The sequence below is a fragment of the Festucalex cinctus genome, chromosome 10 (genome assembly GCF_051991245.1).
Source record: "Festucalex cinctus isolate MCC-2025b chromosome 10, RoL_Fcin_1.0, whole genome shotgun sequence".
Classification (NCBI taxonomy): domain Eukaryota; kingdom Metazoa; phylum Chordata; class Actinopteri; order Syngnathiformes; family Syngnathidae; genus Festucalex; species Festucalex cinctus.
Genome location: NC_135420.1, coordinates 23,791,824 through 23,809,294, shown reverse-complemented (window position 1 = coordinate 23,809,294; position 17,471 = coordinate 23,791,824). Strand labels below are relative to the sequence as shown.

The window sequence follows — 17,471 nt, the reverse complement described above, 5'->3', positions numbered from 1 at the left end:
GGTTCAGACATTGGTGCAGACCTTGTCCAGTCTTCTTTCCAGATTTTGGATTGTTTGTTCAGGTCTTGGTCTTGACTTCTGTCCACACCTTTGTCCAGACTTTAGTCCAGCCCTCGGTCTAAAAATCAAATCTTGATACTTTTGTCAAAACGATAGTCTGGACTGTGGTTTAGGCATTGATCCAGATTTTGGATCAACTTTTGTTTAGGCCTTGGTCTAGACTTATGTCCACACCTTTGTCTAGACTTTAGTCCAGCCCTCGGTCTAGAAATCAAATCTCGGTACTTACTTTTGTCAAAAGATAGTCTAGACTTTGATTCAGACATTGATGCAGACCATGTCCAGACTTCTGTCCAGATTTTGGATCAACTTTTGTTCAGGTCTTGGTCTAGACTTGACTACACCTTTGTCTAGACTTTAGTCCAGCCCTTGGACTAGAAACCAAATCTTGGGAGTAACTTTTGTCAAAAGGTAGTCTGGACTTTGGTTCAGCCATTGATGCAGACCATGTTCAGTCTTCTGTCCAGATTTTGGGTCAACTTTTGTTCAGGTCTTGGTCTAGACTTGTGTTCAGACTTTAGTCCAATGCATGGTCCATAATCCCAATCTTGATCCTCACTTTTGTCCAAACTGATTTGAAACCAAATGGTTGGAAATATTTCACAAAAAACCCTTCAAGGCAAACGGTCACAGCTCCTCAAGCATCAGAGGCTGATCTGACTTGTTCCAACGAATCCACGCCAAACCGGATCGCCAACAAACGGATCTCTTGCGCCATCCCGCTGGGAAACCATCCTGGCCCAAATTTGCATCATCAAGCGTGAACCGAAACTTGAGACCTGATTCTCCACGCAATCTTTAATCTCGTGCTTGTTTGTCTTCTTTTGAATGAAAGTGATGATCCCGTATTTTCATACTCACCCAAACGCGACTGTTTGCCAGATGCTGGATGAATGCTCTTCATGAATCCCCTTTCATGCTTCAGCGAGTCTTCTGTTGTGCGACATTAGCATTGTGCTAGGAAGAAGTCTCCTCAAGTGTGTTATCATTCACAGGCAGGAAGACTTGTGTCTACAAGCCGATTGTTGTCCTGTAAAGCTGCATGTGATTCTGCCATTGACAGAACATACAAAATGGAATACTCTCATAGCCAGTTTGGTCGTCAAAAGTATAAAAATTGTTTATTTTAGCGTTCAGGACGGAGGGACTGATGTCTTTTCAAGCAATTGTTGTCCTGTAAAGCTGCGTACACACAATTAAATACTCTCTACAGCTACTTTCTCATCATAAATAAAGAAAAAAAATGATGGTTTATATTTAGTGTTCAGGAAACATTGGGGGGGAGCTCGGTTGAACCAAATCCCAGAGCAGCAGCTGGGAGAACTAAGCCCAGAATAAATAAGGGGGGGGTCTTGGGGGTTCATAATGTCTCTTCGCTGGAGAGCCTGCGCCAGGATTTCATTTCCCTACAAGGACAAAAATAAATAAATAAATAAATAAACTAACAATTTACCCAGAATTTTCTTTAACGTCGGCATTTCATGGGGCGTTCGGCTTACACGTTACTGCTTGGCACGATCTGCTCTCGAGGTCTCTTGGTCAGTGTAAACTTGCGGAAGAAGGAGCCAAACTTCAGCTTGTTCCTGGAGGAATTTCTGAGAGATGACAAAGGCCTAAAAGTATTGTAATAATAATGATGATGATGATAACTTAAGTTATTGTTTGTAAAAAAGAATCACGGGAAGAGAGTTAATTTCATAAAAATTAACTCGTGCACTGCCAGCCCAGGGAAAATTGATTTGACGTCTATAACCGTCAATGGCAGTGAATGATTTAATTTATTGGAAAAATATATTAAATCACAAAAAAAAAAAAACATTTCAAAAGTTGTACATTTACCTTTCCGCTTGGGGCGCCTCCTCTCGGTCATCCTCCTCCTCCTCCTCGTCTTGGTCTTCCTGGTCGCTGGGTATCCGCTCCCACAGCGCGCTGTCCACCCACAGCGCCTCCCGCAGGCTGAGGCCCCGCCGCACGCAGGTGACGCGGCGGCACAGTGGGCAGCGCACGCACAGCGACGGGCCGCCGCCCGCCGAACGCGCCGCCATGGCCTCCAGGCAGGCCTGGCAGAAGGCGTGTCGGCAGTGCAGCAGCCGAGGGACGCGCTCCGCCCGGGAGAAGGCCAGCAGGCAAACGCTGCAGTCGCCCTCGCCGCACAGCACCATTGGGGGGAACACCCGCGCCGACGCCTCTCTGAGGGGGGTGCAAGGTCATATTTACTCCATATGGCCCCGTCCTGGACTTGTTGCCAGCCAATCACAATGCATATTGTTTTTTTTTGTTTTTTTTAAATAGCATATTTGAAGTTACAGGTTGACGTTGATCAGCACTTCATTGCAAGAAGCTGCACTTGATTGAGGATTTTTTATTTACTTCCTTTTTACTTTACAACTTTATGACAGTATTACTCTACTTCCTTATGAATATTCGAGTAAGATTTCTTTTTAAGCATGCCAATGTTTACTGAACTTTTTTATGTTCTGACTGTAACAGCGGTTTAACGTTTACACTTTTATGACCATTCAGAATGTTTGAAGAAAAAGAAACGTGATCCGTTGTCCTTCCTTGTACGGTAAATTATGTCTGGGTGGGTTGCTGTGATTTATTTTTTGTTTCCTTATGCAATGGTTCACTTATTTTTACTTTGTTTTGTTTATGTGTAATAAGCAGCAATATAAATATGGTAGTCTATGTACAATACACAAATAAATACTGTACTATTAGAAAATGCTGCATACATTTTGAATTAGTATTACAGTACTATATAAAATTGTAAAAAAGAAAAATGTGTACACTTGTAGGTTAAAATGTGACAAAACATTGCCTAAAAAAAAAAAAAAAAAAAAGAAAAAAAGCCCTTTAGGCCCTAAAGGGCTTTTTTTTTTTTTTTTTTTTTAAGTTAAAGCAAGGCATGAAGCTGACTTGCCACTTCTTTATAAGCACTTGTGTATTGACCTAATTTTACACTTGTACTTACTCACACTGACACACTTGTAATAGTTTTTAAAAATGATAAGCAGTGCAAAAAATGGATGATGCCATTTAAAAAAAAAAAAAAAAGTTAAAATTGATCCTTTTAGATAAATTCATAAAAATTACAAGAAAAATTTTAGTCTAATTTGAAAGTAGCTATTGAACAAGTTGTGTTTATTGACTTCCATCACCCACGCTCAGTATACAAACAATAAAGCAGTTACTTACAGCACGCTTGACGAGAAGTGAAATAAAATCTGGAGTGAGGTGCTGGCTGCTGCGAGATGTTTTGTTTTTATGAATGAGAGCTGTGCAGCTCGTTTCTTTGCTATTGTGCGTATTGTGGGGGCGGTTCCCGTTCCCAGTCGGCTGCTGTGACGTCCACAGGACAGCAGCTGTGGAAGCGGAAAGCAAGGAGGAGTCGGGCTGTCCTTTGTCATGAGCCGCTAGACCAAACACACGGTCGAGTAAAACGTCGAGGACGCTACATATAGCCATGACGTATTAGGTGTGTAGCTATGATGTCAAAAGAATTACTACTGGAACAAAAAAAAACACCGGGCTCGTCCGGGATTTGAACCCGGGACCTCTCGCACCCAAAGCGAGAATCATACCCCTAGACCAACGAGCCACCTGATAGCCAGGGTACAATACAAAACCTATATTGTTTATAATTACCGTAATTCCTAAGCCGAATTGGTCGAGTGGTGTACGGCGTTGCCATCGGTTTACTTGATTCTTGTGTTCGACCCTCGTTTTTCTGCAACCTTTCGATTTCGTCGTTATATGTGTTACCTTACAATACATAGTCGTTATTTTTTTCTTTCTTTTTAACGCCTTACTATACATGGCCATTAAAAAAAAAAAAGCCTGACTATACATGGTCGTTTTTTTTCTTCTTACTAACTTTTTTTTTTTTTAAATACCTTACTATACATGGACATTTTTTAAATAAAAAAACAAAAAAACAAAAAAAACCTTACTATACATGGTCGTTTTTGTTTTGTTTTTGTTTTTAAACCGCCTGACTATACATGGCCGGATAATAATAATAATTAAAAAAAAAACTTACTATAAACTATAAACTTACTATACATAGTCGTTTTTTTTTTTTTTTTTTAAATACATTACTATACATGGACAATTAAAAAAATAATAATAATCAAAACGCCTTACTATACATGGTCTTTTTTTTTTTTTTTTTTTGGACGCCTTACTATACATGGTCGTTAAAAAAAAAGGCCTTACTATATATGCTCGTTTTTTGTTTTTTTATAAACACCTTACTATACATGGTCGTTTTGGTTGTTTTTTTTTAAATACCTTACTATACATGGACATTTAAAATAAAAATAAAAACAAAAAAAAACCGCCTTACTATACGTGGTCGTTTTTGTTGTTTTTTTAAAATACCTTGCTATACATGGACATATTTTTAATAAAAAAAAAAAAACTTACTTACTTACATGGTCATTTTTTTCTTTCTTTCTTTTTATTTATTTATTTATATTTTTTTAAACACTCCACACCAAACACACCATGGTCGGTTTATTTTTTTTATTTTTATTTTTTATTTATTTATTTTAAAAATACCTTACTATACATGGACATTAAAAAAAAAAAAAAAGCCTTACTATACATGGTCGTTTTTGTTGGGTTTTTTTTTTTTAAATACCTTATTATACATGGACATTAAAACAAATAAAAAATAAAAAGGCCTTACTATACATGGTCGTTTTTTTTGTTTTGTTTTTTGTTTTGTTTATATGGCCTGACTATACATGGCCATTAAAAAAAAAAAGCCTTACTATACATGGTCGTTTTTGTTTCTTCTTACTAACTTTTTTTTATTTTATTCTTTTTTATAAATACCTTACTGTACATGGACATTTAAAAAAAAAACAAAAAAAACGCCTTACTATAAATGGTCGTTTTTTTTTCTTCTTACTAACTTTTTTTTTTAATACCTTACTATACATGGACATTTTTTAAATGAAAAAAAAAAACGCCTTACGCCTCGTTTTTTTTTTTTTTTTTTTTTTTTTTAAATGGCCTGACTATAATGGCCATAAAAAAAAATATTAAAAAAACGCCTTACTATACATGGTCGGGTTTTTTTGTGTGTGTTTTGTTTTGTTTAAATGGCCTGACTATACATGGCCATAAAAAAAATACATAAAAAAAAAATAAAAATAAAGCCTTACTATACATGGTCGGGTTTTTTTCTTCTTACTAACTTTTTTTTTTTTTTTTAAATACCTTAGTATACATGGACATTTTTTAAATTAAAACAAACAAAAAAACGCCTTACTATACATGGTCGTTTATTTTGTTTTTGTTTTTAAATGGCCTGACTATACATGGACATTAAAAAAAAATAAAAATAAATAAAATAAAAAACGCCTTACTATACATGGTCGTTTTTTTTTCTTCTTACTAATTTTTTTTTTTTTTTTTTTAAATACCTTACTATACATGGACTTTTTTTTTTTAAATGGCCTGACTATACATGGCCATAAAAAAAAAAGCCTTACTATACATGGTCGTTTTTGTTGTTTTTTAAATACCTTATTATACATGGACATTAAAAAAAATAAAAAATAAATAAAATAAAAAACGCCTTACTATACATGGTCGTTTTTTTTGTTTTTGTTTAAATGGCCTGACTATACATGGCCATTAAAAATAAATAAAATAAAAAATAAAATAAAAAGCCTCGTTTTTTTTTCTTCTTTTTTTTTTTTAATAAATACCTTACTGTACATGGACATTTTTTAAATATAAAAAAAACCGCCTTACTATACATGGTCGTTTTTTTTTCTTCTTCTTACTAACTTTTTTTTTTTTTTTTTTTTTTTATACCTTGCTATACATGGACATTTTTTAAATAAAAAAAAACAAAACGCTTTACGCCTCGTTTTTTTTTTTTTTTTTTTTAATGGCCTGACTATACATGGCCATTAAAAAAAAAAAAAAAAAAAAAAAAAAAAAAGCCTTACTATACATGGTCGTTTTTTTTTCTTCTTACTATCTTTTTAAAAAAAAAATTTTTTATAAATACCTTACTGTACATGGACATTTTTTAAATAAAAAAAAACGCCTTACTATACATGGTCGTTTTTTTTTTTTTTTTAATGGCCTGACTATACATGGTCATTAAAAAATAAAAAATAAAAATAAAAAGCCTTACTATACATGGTTGGTTTTTTTTCTTCTTACTAACTTTTTTTTTTTTTTTAAATACCTTACTATACATGGACATTTAAAAAAAAAAAAAAAAAAAAAAGTCTTAAAAAAAAAAGACCATGTATGAAAGGCGTTTTTTTTTTTTTTTTAATGGAGCATGTATAGTAAGGCTTTTTTTTTAATGACCATGTATAGTTAGGCAGGTTTTTTTGAAAACAACCATGCGATCAGTAATTTTATTTTCCCTTTTACTAACGCAGAAGGTTTCTTGCTAAAGTTAAACAAACTAAAACAAGCCACTTGAATGAAGCACAATTAATGGTGATTGTTGATTGAAGATGCAGATGTGCAATTTCAAAATGACGTTCAACATATGTATACTACAAATGGCCGCCGGGGTACCCAATCCCTTCTTGCTTGGGGCCCCTGAGGAATGTTGCTACGCCACTACATTTTCTAAACCGTTTGAATCAATTCACAATTTTTTAAATTGCAATTTGCAACAAATGTATTTTCGTAACATTACCATTTTCCCCCAAAATAACTTTTCAAGAATAAAATTCAGATACTATTAGATGCTTAATTTCAATTGAATCGCTTAACTATTAGATTGTGACACGCTACCTTTTGTACCAAGAACCAGCACAAAATGTCTATAATAATTCAAGTTTCACCAGATATGCGAATGACCCGCTTCAAATAATTGTTGTGGCCAACAAGACGAAACCGCAAAAGTCTTGGGCTCGTCCGGGATTTGAACCCGGGACCTCTCGCACCCGAAGCGAGAATCATACCCCTAGACCAACGAGCCACGTGTCTATTGCCGCCGCCTATTCAATATATAAAATATACAAATACATACGTGACGTAGTTGACTTAGATTTTTAAATGGTCGCGCATACAATACCCTCGATGCATCTCGCAGTTAAATGTCTTTTCGGCCACGACGCGAGACAACTGCACTAGCCTCTTTTAGCTTAGCCGTTCGGTGCATCGTTTCCTCTCAAACGCCACAGTCGCTGCTTGCGTACGACGTGATGACGTTGGGGTCACGGGGCGGGGTCTGTCTACGACAGGAAGTGCTGCTCCCAATTTCCGTGTTTACATTTTTCCAGCGCGGGAAGAGCACTTGGGCGGCATCCTGCATTTTGTTTGCGGGCATGGCGGCCAAGCGAGGCGCGCTTATCGTGCTGGAGGGGGTCGACAAAGCCGGCAAGACCACCCAGTGCAAGAAGCTGGTCCAGGCGCTGCAACAGAGCGGATACCCGGCGGAGATGATGAGGTTTCCTGGTGAGTGACGCAGACACACGAGCTTGTAATAGCTTGCGTAAATCTCCCGGTACATGTACGTGCGTCAACAATTGTGCACCTTCAACCTTTACATACCGTCAATTTCTTATGCACACTAAAGGAATTTCCATCATAATCATCGTGTATATCAAATTAACTGTTTCAAGCTCAGTCTCAAACACGGTCCCATTATTAAAACACTTTCAAGATTCCCAGCTCTCCCACCATATAGTTACATTTATCTCGGGAAAAATGAACGAATTTCAGGGTGAAATAATTATATTTGCCGTCTTTATGGGTTAAAGAAAGTGTTGTATATTTGTGCTTGGTTGTTGGCAGACAGAAGCACGACGATCGGAAAGTTGATCAGCGCTTACCTGGAGAAGAAGAACGAGTTGGAGGACCACACGGTGCACCTCCTCTTCTCCGCCAATCGCTGGGAAATGGTGTAAGTTCATACGAAGATCATTGCCGTACTGGACTGAGGTGGACGTGCTTGTTTGATTCTTTAGCCAACTTAGTTGTTCGAATAATCAAGTTGTATTTTTTATGTGCACTGCCATCCAATAGTTGAACATTACCGAGAGGTAATTACAATTAATTGAGAATATATTGTTTGCTTATTTGTTTGCTGCATGAAAAAGTGTCACTTTCATTAGATAATAACAAATTTATAACATGATAAATATCGCAATAATATCGATATCATATGATTTTCCAATATCGTACAGCCCTAATTACTGACACAACTTTTTGTTTCCAAATTTTGCAACTTTATTCTATTGATAGTCCAACTTTTACCTCATGACTGTGTGACTCAATTTTTAGACGATTGGAGCTTTATTCTTCTAAATAGGAGCACAATGACTTTTATTTTTTCTCCAGGCCTGAAATGAAGAGAAAACTGGAGCGAGGCACCACGCTGGTGGTGGACCGATACGCCTTCTCCGGGGCCGCCTTCACCAGCGCCAAACCGGTGAGGCCATCTCTCCTCCGTCAATGGCCTGCCAAATCAAGATCAAAAAGTTTTCAACATCATTTTACATAATGTGGGAGAATTATTTATTTGTATTTTTTTTTACCAGAATAAAGTCTTAATGAGAAAAATGTTGCAATTTTACAAGAATGAAAATGTGTGAGAATTAGAATGTAATTTTACTCTACTTTTGAGAATTGTCTTAATTTTCTGGCAGTCATGACTTTGGAAAAAAAAATGTTAACATTTTAATTTGAATAGATGTAACTATGTGGAAAAAAAGTACTTTCACTCATTTTTTTTCTTAGGAATTTTTCTCATAACTTTGATAAAAATGTTACTATTACTCACGTCGTCGTAACTTGATGAGAAAATGTCTGAATTTTAGGGTTTCAGTCTGGACTGGTGCACCAGGTCGGACGTGGGTCTGCCGAAGCCGGACGTCGTCCTGTTCCTGCGGCTGAGCCCGGCTGAGGCGGCTTCCCGGGGTTGCTACGGCGAGGAGCGTTACGAGGACGCCGCCTTCCAGAGCGCCGTGCTCGACCGCTTCGCTCAGCTGATGGACGACCCGTCCGTCAACTGGAAGGTGAGGATGCAAAAAAAAACAAAAACGTCCATCCTCTTCCTCATGTTGCATCTTCGCCCTGCGCAGGTGGTGGACGCGTCCGGGAGCGTGGACGACGTTCACGACAACATCGCCCGGAAAAGCCTGGACGCCATCCAAGCGGCGCAGACGCAACCTCTGGGGGAGCTCTGGAAGTGAAGCCACTCCTACTTTTTTTTAACAAATGGTCTAATGGACTCATGTTACAAAACATTAGTAGAAGTTGAACAATTTCTAATAAAAAGTTGCAATTTTCTGATGTTTTACTAAATTGTCACTTTGAGAAAAGTTGAAATTTTGTGGCCGGTCACAACAAACTGAAGACACCCACATATCAAGAAGTAATCAACCAGAAAGCTGTTTTGTGTTATCCATATGAAGTTGAGAAGAAGAGAAACACAATTAGATTAAAGCTTACTTACATAGTAAATATTTTTCAATATTAATGAGAAAATAGACCATTGAAAATCAGTATTTCTGAGCAACAAAAATAGCTTGGGAAAAGGCTGTCATGCTCATTTTTATCCCAAATTATATTACAAACCCAATAAAAGAATACCAAAGATTAAGAAAAAATATGATAAAAGATTAAGGAAAAAATATAATGATAAAAGAGGACATTTAGCTTTTTTTTTCTTAAGAAAAATTGGACTTGACGGTATAAGAACAAATGTTAAATGTCCTAATTATACAAGAAAAAAATATTTTACCAAAAAATAGTGGCAAGAATTTTTATTTATTTATTTTTAACTCAAATAGTTATAATTTTATGTGAAAACGGAGAAAAATGTACCGAGAAAAAAAATAATTTTACTCAAGCAGTTCTCATATCAGGACAAAAGTGTTTGAAATTTCATAATTTCAATTGTTATTAATAGTTGTCATTTTGTGAGAAAAATGTTTTAATTTTATGAGTAAACTGTCATAATTTAAAATGCAGAGTAGCACTCACGAAAAAATGTAATTTTAGGAGAATGAAAAAAGGTGAACGAATCACATACACAAAAAAAGTTGTATTCGTAAATTTGTAATATTAGGAGACAAATGTCCTAATTTTTAAAAATAAGCAATTTTTAAGTAGTTTCTTCATAAGAAAATTGCACTCAACAGTAATGTAATGTAAAAAAAATAGAATAGTAACTAACTTGCTGACTTATATGTGAACTAATGGTGGCCGGATGATGTGATGTATGCTGGCGCCACCTAGCGGTATTTTATGATAATAAAACTAACATTTTTCCTGTAACATAACAAACTATTAAAATTACAACTTATTTTGTCCACATCAAATTACATTGTTCTTGGAGCATGTTGAATTTTGTTGAAATTTTCTCATAAAATGTGAACTTTCCCCCCCCCTCACAATTTCATTCTTATGACCCAACAATTTTTTTTTTCATAGCATTTTTTTTCTCATAGCACGACTTCCTTCTCCATGAACTTTTTATTATTCTCACACACTCAAAAGTGACTTGAGACTGTGTGAAATCTTATCAGTTTATTTGTCATCTGCATGTGTGTGTGTGCATACATACACCACTCCCAAAAAGTAAGTTCGTTTTGGGTCAAATTTCATGATCAACCTAAAACTCTTACAGGACATGTAAAAATAAAAATAAAAAAAAACTCTAAAGGCGTCCACTTCTATGCCTTTCTGTGACTCTTCCAGTCTCCGTAGCTTCATGCAATGTAACCAGTAGAGAACCATGGGAATTTATTGGTCCATTTATGCGCATTCAAAAGTTTGGAGATGGTCACTGAGCATAGTTGTGTAGCCTAGCTTAGCTTGCTTACATTTTTGAGAGTAGTGTATGCCGGTGAGTAAATAAATAATCTGGTGGAAGGATACTTTTAGCGTAGCTGAAGCGCGTTAGGGGGGGATGGACTCAGGCATGGTTTTGGGGGGTAGGGGCAGATTTGGATTTAGGGGAGGGCAAGGCACGGTTCTTTTCTCCCTTAAAGACGTTAGTTAGTGATGCTGTTAAGACTCCCACGGAAAAACGTTTGGAGGTAAGTCCCATCCTGCCGTTCGCGGTGCGATCCGGCTCTTTTTTCCCCATTTGGGAGCGCGGAAAAAGACGAGAGAATCTTCTTTTTTTGTATGTTTGTTTAGGCGTCAAACCGTTTTGGATCGTCAGCGCGTTCCTCACAAAGAAAGGATCTCAAACTCTTCGTCCTCGGAGTCAAAGAAGCGCTCCAGACGGTCCGAGTCGGAAAAGTCTGCAGCATATGTGGGCAAAAAAAAATACAAGTTCAAATATGACATGAATTAAAGTTGTAAAAGACAGACTATGGAAATTTTCAGAATGTGAAGTGGCGATTTGAAAATCAAAAAAGATGTTTTACCAGGAGTAAGGTTGAGTGCGTCCATGCTGACCATATGTGACGGGTGACTGTCCACCAGCTCAAACATCGGTAAGCCTCCTCTGTTGCATGACAACTACACATGCAAACACACACACAATGTGAGAGGGTACAAGGCAATGAGTTATGAACTCTGACCTCCACATCTGATCAACTTTGGAGTTGTCCCAATAATTTTACAAAAAATGTTCCACTTCATATAAGTGTCCCAATATTTTAGCTCGCAAGTTTTCAACTTTCAGCCCACATTTTTTTTTTTTACTTCCTGTGGGCATCCCAATACTTTTACAAACATTTACAACTTCCTGAAGGTGTCCTAATACTTTTGCCCACCCGTTTCACATACTTTTTTCCACATATTTTAAACTTCCTTTGGGTGTCCAAATAACTTTGCACAAACATTTCTAACTTCCTGTAGATGTCCCAATAATTTTGTCTAAATTATTTTACCCTCTTGTACCTGTTTGTCAGGTGCAACTGTTTGACATCTATTAACACGACACAAAAAGGAGCGAAGACACTCAGTTCAGGGCTCGCGAGGAGAGAGGAGAGGAACTGATTGATACAATTCACTCTTGCACTCTCTGAAGATTCCTCTCCTCACCCTCTCTATTTATTTGGTTTTCCACACCCATAGTTACATGGGTGTTCCAACACTAAAAATGCAAATGAAAGGCATAGTTGGAACACAGTGTACTTGTTTGTCTATGTGTTGTGCATGTGAGTGGAAAATTACTTGACGTGTGGTCAAGTTTGCAATCATTTCTTAACAGAAAACAGGCGACCACAGCAGACTGGCTCGAACCATTCTGCTGCGTTAGATGTTGTTCAGCTTTTTGAGTCATCTTCAAATAGCCAGGATATGTGAACGTGAGTGGGAACAGAGCAAAGCAATCTTCATTGCAATCAGAAGCAGCTCTTCATTGCAAGCAAATGTATAACTTATTTACAATTATACCTACACTGTCCCAATAAGTTCGTCCGAAATGTTCATTTCCTGTGGATGTCCCAATAGTTTTGTCCACATTGTCAACAGCAGACGTCCCAGTAATAGACAACATTTGTCCAAATCATCACACTTCCTGTTTTTTCCCCACAGTTTTGCCCACATTTTAAACTTTCCTGTGAATACTTTTATCCAACCGAGCAAATGAAAGAATGATTTATTTTGAAGGTATAAAAATGGCATAAGAAAAGCTAAACAGACAAAAAAAAAAAAACAGATTGGCGTACGTACCCTCCTTATGCGCATGCACCAGTCGTCAAAGTCGTCCTCAGTTCTGCAGAAGAAACCCTGGAGGACACAAGGACGCTGTTACCGAGGCAAGCTGTCACAAAATGGCTGCCAGCGGTGGGGAAGATCCCTTACGGCGGCGATGGACGGGTCCAGTTCGCAGATGTGCATGCGGCAGGGCGGGTACTGGCAGTGGTACGTGTCGTCGGGCACCTGGCCGTCGTCGCAGGGTTCCACGGCCGGCTGCGTGGTGTGAGGGTCCAAGTAGATCAGCTCCTCGCCTGGAGGGCGGGAAAGCACCACAGATGAGTAAAATGGCGGATGAGAGGACAAATGGGGGAGACGTACCGACGTAACCGATGAAGTAATGAGCGCTGTTTGGTTTTCCGCCAATGACGCCCAGCGACTGAGGCAGCATGAAGCATTGCTGTAGGAGCACAACAGCAAGTTTTTAAGTTCCTCATGTTTGAACAAAAATATTGGGACACCTACACTAAGGATGATGAAAAAAAAAAAAAGTATTGGAACACCTCACCTGTCAAGAGGTTTGCTCTCGGACTGTCTCAATACTTTTGCAAACTTGGTGATTTCCCAATACTTTTCTCAAATTTTTTTAAAGCTTTAACTTCCTGCCCATGTCCCAAACTTTACAACTTCCTGTGGGTGTCCTAATACTTTTGCCCACATTTTCAACTTCATGTTGATGTCCAAATATTTTTGCCCATATTTACAACTTCTTGTGGGTGTCCCAATACTTTTTCCTCCAAACTTTACAACTTGTGTCCCAAAACTTTGACTTCCTGTTGATGTACGAATAATTTTGGCCACGATTTCAACTTCCTGTTGATACCCCAATACTTTTGTCCACCTTTTCAACATCCTGTGGGTTTTCGAAACACCTTCGCATCAGGGTTATTATAGTTTTGGAATTTTCATTTTAGTTAGTTTTTGTTTCGTTTTGCTTTAATTTTTTGTATTTAGTTAGTTTTAATTCGTTTTCAGGGTGATTCTGTTAGTTTTTATTAGTTTTAGTTATTTAAAAAATAGTTCGTTTTAGTTATTTTCAGTATTAGTTTTACGTTTAAAAAAAAAAAAAGTGTATTTCTTGTGCCCAATATTTAAAAACACTATGGGAGCGACGTCACCTGAAGATACTTTTCTATTAGCTGTTGCTAGATGACGTCACTTCTGTGTGACACACTTTTGAACGTCCTTACTCCGGTTAATATAAAAAATAAATCGACTTATAATCACATTAAAAATCATCCCTTAAGGCTCATGCATTAAATTAATTACCAAAGACTAGAACGAAGGACATTTTTGCTATAATTCTAGTTAGTTTCTGTTAGTTTGTTAAACATAAAATGTAGTTTCAGTTAGTTTTCGTTTTTTTAAAAAGCATTTTCGTTTTTATTTTATTTCATTAACAAAATTGTTTTTTAATTTTTAGTTTTATTTTTTCGTTAGTTTTAGTTAACTAAATTAACCTTGCTTCGCATTCACCTTTTAAACTTCCTGTTGTTGTCCCGATACTTATGTCCAATCTCCAGTTTTCTTAACTTTTCAACTTCCTGTGACTGTCACACTACTTTTATCCAAATCCTACATTTGTATAACTTTCCAATTTCCGACAGGTGTCCCAATACTTCTGCTGGCATATTTTCAACTTCTTGTAGTTTTTATGCAGTAACTCACAGCCTATCAAAAGATCGACATATGAGCGTCACCTTGAGTGTTTGTATGTAGGCGTCATTGATATCGCTGAGTCCCAGCCTGAGCGGTATGAGGAGGACGAGTGGCCTCCAAAGTTCCACGTCCTCCCCCGGTAGAGCGCATGCGCCTTCCAAGCAACCGTTCAGTTCGTTCGTTGTCGCCGCCGCTGCCGCCGCCGCCGAATCGCCGCACGCTCCGAGCCCCGCCGCGTCCAGCCAAGGCATGCAGAGACGCTCTGAGTGCGATGAACACCGCGGCTGCTCGTCATCACTTCTGGCGCCATTACGCCAGCGATCGACGGCGACTCACTGATTTCCTCGATGACCACCGTGTTGTCCATGGCCACGTGCACCACCAACCGGCTCCACGTGTCGAAAACCGCCAGCTTCCTGGGCAAAAGACAAATAGTGGACTGGTTTCCAACCAATGACGGAGGACAGATAGACAAACAGTAAACGTGCATAAAAAAAAAAATGTTTGACACCTCTGCAGAGTAATGCCAGACCCCAGATTCGAACCGTGAACCGCCGACGTGCTAACCACTAACACACCGTGCTGCTAGCTACTCACTTGAGAACCTGTGCGACTGTGTTTGGTCCGTACCACTGTCCTATGGGCTTTCCCTCACCGACTCCCATTTGGGCTGCGGGATTCATTCCACAAAGCCAAAGAATAAGCCGAGTGCCTGACACGGGGGGAAGAGGGAGGAACGAGGTGGCACTTCACTCACCGATCTGATGTATGGAATAGTAACTGTCCTTCTTGTCGATGAAGGCGTTGAGGATGCTGACGTATTCTTCTCTCTGCTTGTGCCCCGACGACCATCGCCAGTCTGTCGCGGAGGAAAGCATGACAAGCACCGGGACGCGTCTAATGGCTGCTTACCGGCCATACGCTACCTCGGCCCACGTGCCGGCACATCAGCGCCTCGCCCAGGATCATCTGCCCGCACCGCAGCATGCAGCCCCAGCCCGTGTCCGATGTGGGCCCCGTGCCACCTGAAAATGTGCGGAAACGCTCACATTTTCTGAAAAAATTAAATAAAATGTTTCGCAGGCGCCCACAGCACTCACCTATGGGTGGGAAGTTTTTTCTGTACGTGAACCAAAGTCGCGAGGTGACGTCTGATAGGATGTCATCTTTCTCTGTCGGGAAATACATCAAGCCATACAGTGACACTTCTTGCTTCAATTCAGTGGTCATATCTAGCAATCATGTGACCAAGCATGCCTCGTCTTGGGCTTTCCATTTTTGTATGGATTCTTTCTAATCATCGTGTTCATTCCTTGCGCTTTGTGACCGTATCCGACAGTGTAAAGCCAAAAATTATAAAGGGTGCTTACCTGTGAGCGCGTTGTATTCTCTGCCTAAAATCCAAACAGGGTCCGAGGTCTCGGGGAAATCCTCAAACTCACCAAAGCGAAGCGTGTCATATGTCAACGTTGCTGTCAAGTGCAGAACAAATAAACACATGTCCGTGTGCACAAATTAAAAGAGTTCCCAGGTGTCTTGATAGAAAAAAAAGCCCACAATTTTCACCCCATAGAAAAAGCACAGTTGAAATCAGGCAGTATGCTATGTTACGTTAGCAGTTTACTTCCTACTTGACTTGGCATAAAATCATTTTAAATTTATAAAGATTAATTTATCGCTTGTTTTTGTTAAAAAAAGAAGAAAAAAAAAAGAAATATTTGTTAAATAACCCCTGAGAGAAGACCTTGAAAACAATCTCATATTAAAATCGCAATTGCAATATTTAGGTGGAGAAAAAAAAATCAGTATTAGATTATTTTTCAAAATCGTTTAGCCTTAAAATTAACCTACTTCATGTAGGTGTAAAAAGCAGCAGGCTTGAAAGGGAACGATGTTCAATAATTTTGCACAAAAATTTGGATGAACTGAAATTCTGTACTGCCTGTTCCATCCATGCATCTATCCATTTTCTGTTTAAATTAGGTGTCTCAAACAACAGTGAATAAATAACTCAACTCAACTCAACTCCACTCAAGTTTTTTAAGAACAACAAATGTAATTGATGTAACATATCGTGGGAACAATTCGAAATCAATTTCACCAACAAAAAAGTGATATATGTAATACCTGCATACATTTGTGATTGGTGGTATGTTAACGAGGCAGCAACTACTCTGGCATACTTAGGATGACGTCAGACAAGCGTATGCATTGCATTTAAGACACCCCCTCATCTCAGACACTTTTGGAACAATCTTATTTTGAGCTTTTCTTCCATTTATTTCACATCTAACAGCGTGTTATTCACGATAAGCTGTCAATTATCAAGTCCTAGCCAAAAGGGACGCTATTTGACACCTAGCTTTGTACAATGTGAGAGTTGTCAATCATCTTTTGATAATGATGACTGAGCAAACACTCCAATATTAGCATTACCAATCCAAGAACAAACGCCTTGCCAATTCACGCACAGAAAGTACACATGGCTTCGACACACAATATAAAGTTTTTATAGAAAGAGAAAAAAAAATAACACACAGAAAACAAAATCAAAACAAAACAGCAGGCTAGCGTAATTTAGCATTTAGCTTTGGTCACCACTCTAGCAGGGCTAACGCCAACGAAGCTCCAAAGGAATGTCGCTTTGGCGCTTGGTTGGCAACCCAAGCCACCTGTCGCCCAAAGTGAACTTTTGTTGTTTATATGTTGTTGTGTTGCTTTGACAACATTTAATGTTATGATGTTATTTTTGCTAAAAAAAAAAAAAATCTCTCCTTACCTGCGTCCATCCCGACGAGCTGTGCTGGACTTGTTTGTTGTTCTCGAGACAGTCTGGCCTCAGCTCGACCAATAGCGAAAGAGTAATAGTACGGAAGTTGGCGAGAAAGGCGGGATCATCGCGAGTGTAGCCAATAGGATTTGATATATGACCTGCGTTGACCAATTAAAAACTGGTGACGTTGAGGGGTCCCGAGAATGTAGTAGAACGCAAGATGGCGCTGTCGCTCCACCAGCATTGTACGCAAGAGACAGACGGGAATCATAACGTGACTTCCGACTTTACTGTCAAAAGTACATTTTTGTTTTTATTGTTAACCGCG

The 17,471-nt window shown here is 38.4% G+C and overlaps 3 protein-coding genes, 1 long non-coding RNA gene and 2 other non-coding genes across 9 annotated transcripts; 1 reads left to right on the top strand and 5 right to left on the bottom strand.

Moving 5' to 3' along the window:
* Window positions 1-728: 728 nt before the first annotated feature.
* Window positions 729-3,915, bottom strand: LOC144026780 (uncharacterized). Of its 2 annotated transcripts, none has more exons than XM_077533778.1 (4): window positions 3,259-3,915; window positions 1,900-2,250; window positions 1,560-1,643; window positions 729-1,466 (listed from the first exon to the last, which is right to left on the bottom strand). In XM_077533778.1, the coding sequence occupies exons 1-4, from the start codon at window positions 3,468-3,470 to the stop codon at window positions 1,421-1,423; spliced, it is 693 nt and encodes a 230-aa protein (XP_077389904.1). In that variant the 5' UTR covers window positions 3,471-3,915; the 3' UTR covers window positions 729-1,420. The 2 variants fall into 2 exon arrangements, with proteins under 2 accessions (XP_077389904.1, XP_077389903.1); XM_077533777.1 differs by having other exon boundaries at window positions 733-1,466; window positions 1,560-1,655.
* trnap-ugg (transfer RNA proline (anticodon UGG)) lies at window positions 3,590-3,661 on the bottom strand. Its single transcript has one exon. It is a non-coding gene; the product is annotated as a tRNA-Pro (tRNA).
* A 3,040-nt stretch (window positions 3,916-6,955) lies between the features above and the next one.
* trnap-cgg (transfer RNA proline (anticodon CGG)) lies at window positions 6,956-7,027 on the bottom strand. Its single transcript has one exon. It is a non-coding gene; the product is annotated as a tRNA-Pro (tRNA).
* Window positions 7,028-7,274: 247 nt separating this feature from the next.
* On the top strand, window positions 7,275-9,342 carry dtymk (deoxythymidylate kinase (thymidylate kinase)). Of its 3 annotated transcripts, none has more exons than XM_077534484.1 (5): window positions 7,284-7,506; window positions 7,846-7,954; window positions 8,392-8,482; window positions 8,871-9,068; window positions 9,135-9,342. In XM_077534484.1, the coding sequence occupies exons 1-5, from the start codon at window positions 7,377-7,379 to the stop codon at window positions 9,243-9,245; spliced, it is 639 nt and encodes a 212-aa protein (XP_077390610.1). In that variant the 5' UTR covers window positions 7,284-7,376; the 3' UTR covers window positions 9,246-9,342. The 3 variants fall into 3 exon arrangements, with proteins under 3 accessions (XP_077390609.1, XP_077390610.1, XP_077390611.1); XM_077534485.1 differs by lacking the exon at window positions 7,284-7,506 and adding an exon at window positions 7,623-7,774; XM_077534483.1 differs by having other exon boundaries at window positions 7,275-7,506; window positions 8,871-9,342.
* On the bottom strand, window positions 8,360-9,715 carry LOC144027165 (uncharacterized). The gene is made up of 2 exons (XR_013285389.1): window positions 8,834-9,715; window positions 8,360-8,510 (listed from the first exon to the last, which is right to left on the bottom strand). It is a non-coding gene; the product is annotated as an uncharacterized LOC144027165 (long non-coding RNA).
* Window positions 9,716-10,569: 854 nt separating this feature from the next.
* On the bottom strand, window positions 10,570-17,254 carry atg4b (autophagy related 4B, cysteine peptidase). The gene is made up of 13 exons (XM_077534482.1): window positions 17,150-17,254; window positions 15,741-15,842; window positions 15,471-15,542; window positions 15,297-15,395; window positions 15,128-15,229; window positions 14,968-15,040; window positions 14,707-14,786; window positions 14,412-14,632; window positions 13,033-13,111; window positions 12,820-12,965; window positions 12,688-12,744; window positions 11,433-11,526; window positions 10,570-11,306 (listed from the first exon to the last, which is right to left on the bottom strand). Exons 1-13 carry the CDS (start codon window positions 17,157-17,159, stop codon window positions 11,233-11,235), a joined length of 1,209 nt encoding a protein of 402 aa, XP_077390608.1. The 5' UTR covers window positions 17,160-17,254; the 3' UTR covers window positions 10,570-11,232.
* Window positions 17,255-17,471: the final 217 nt, after the last annotated feature.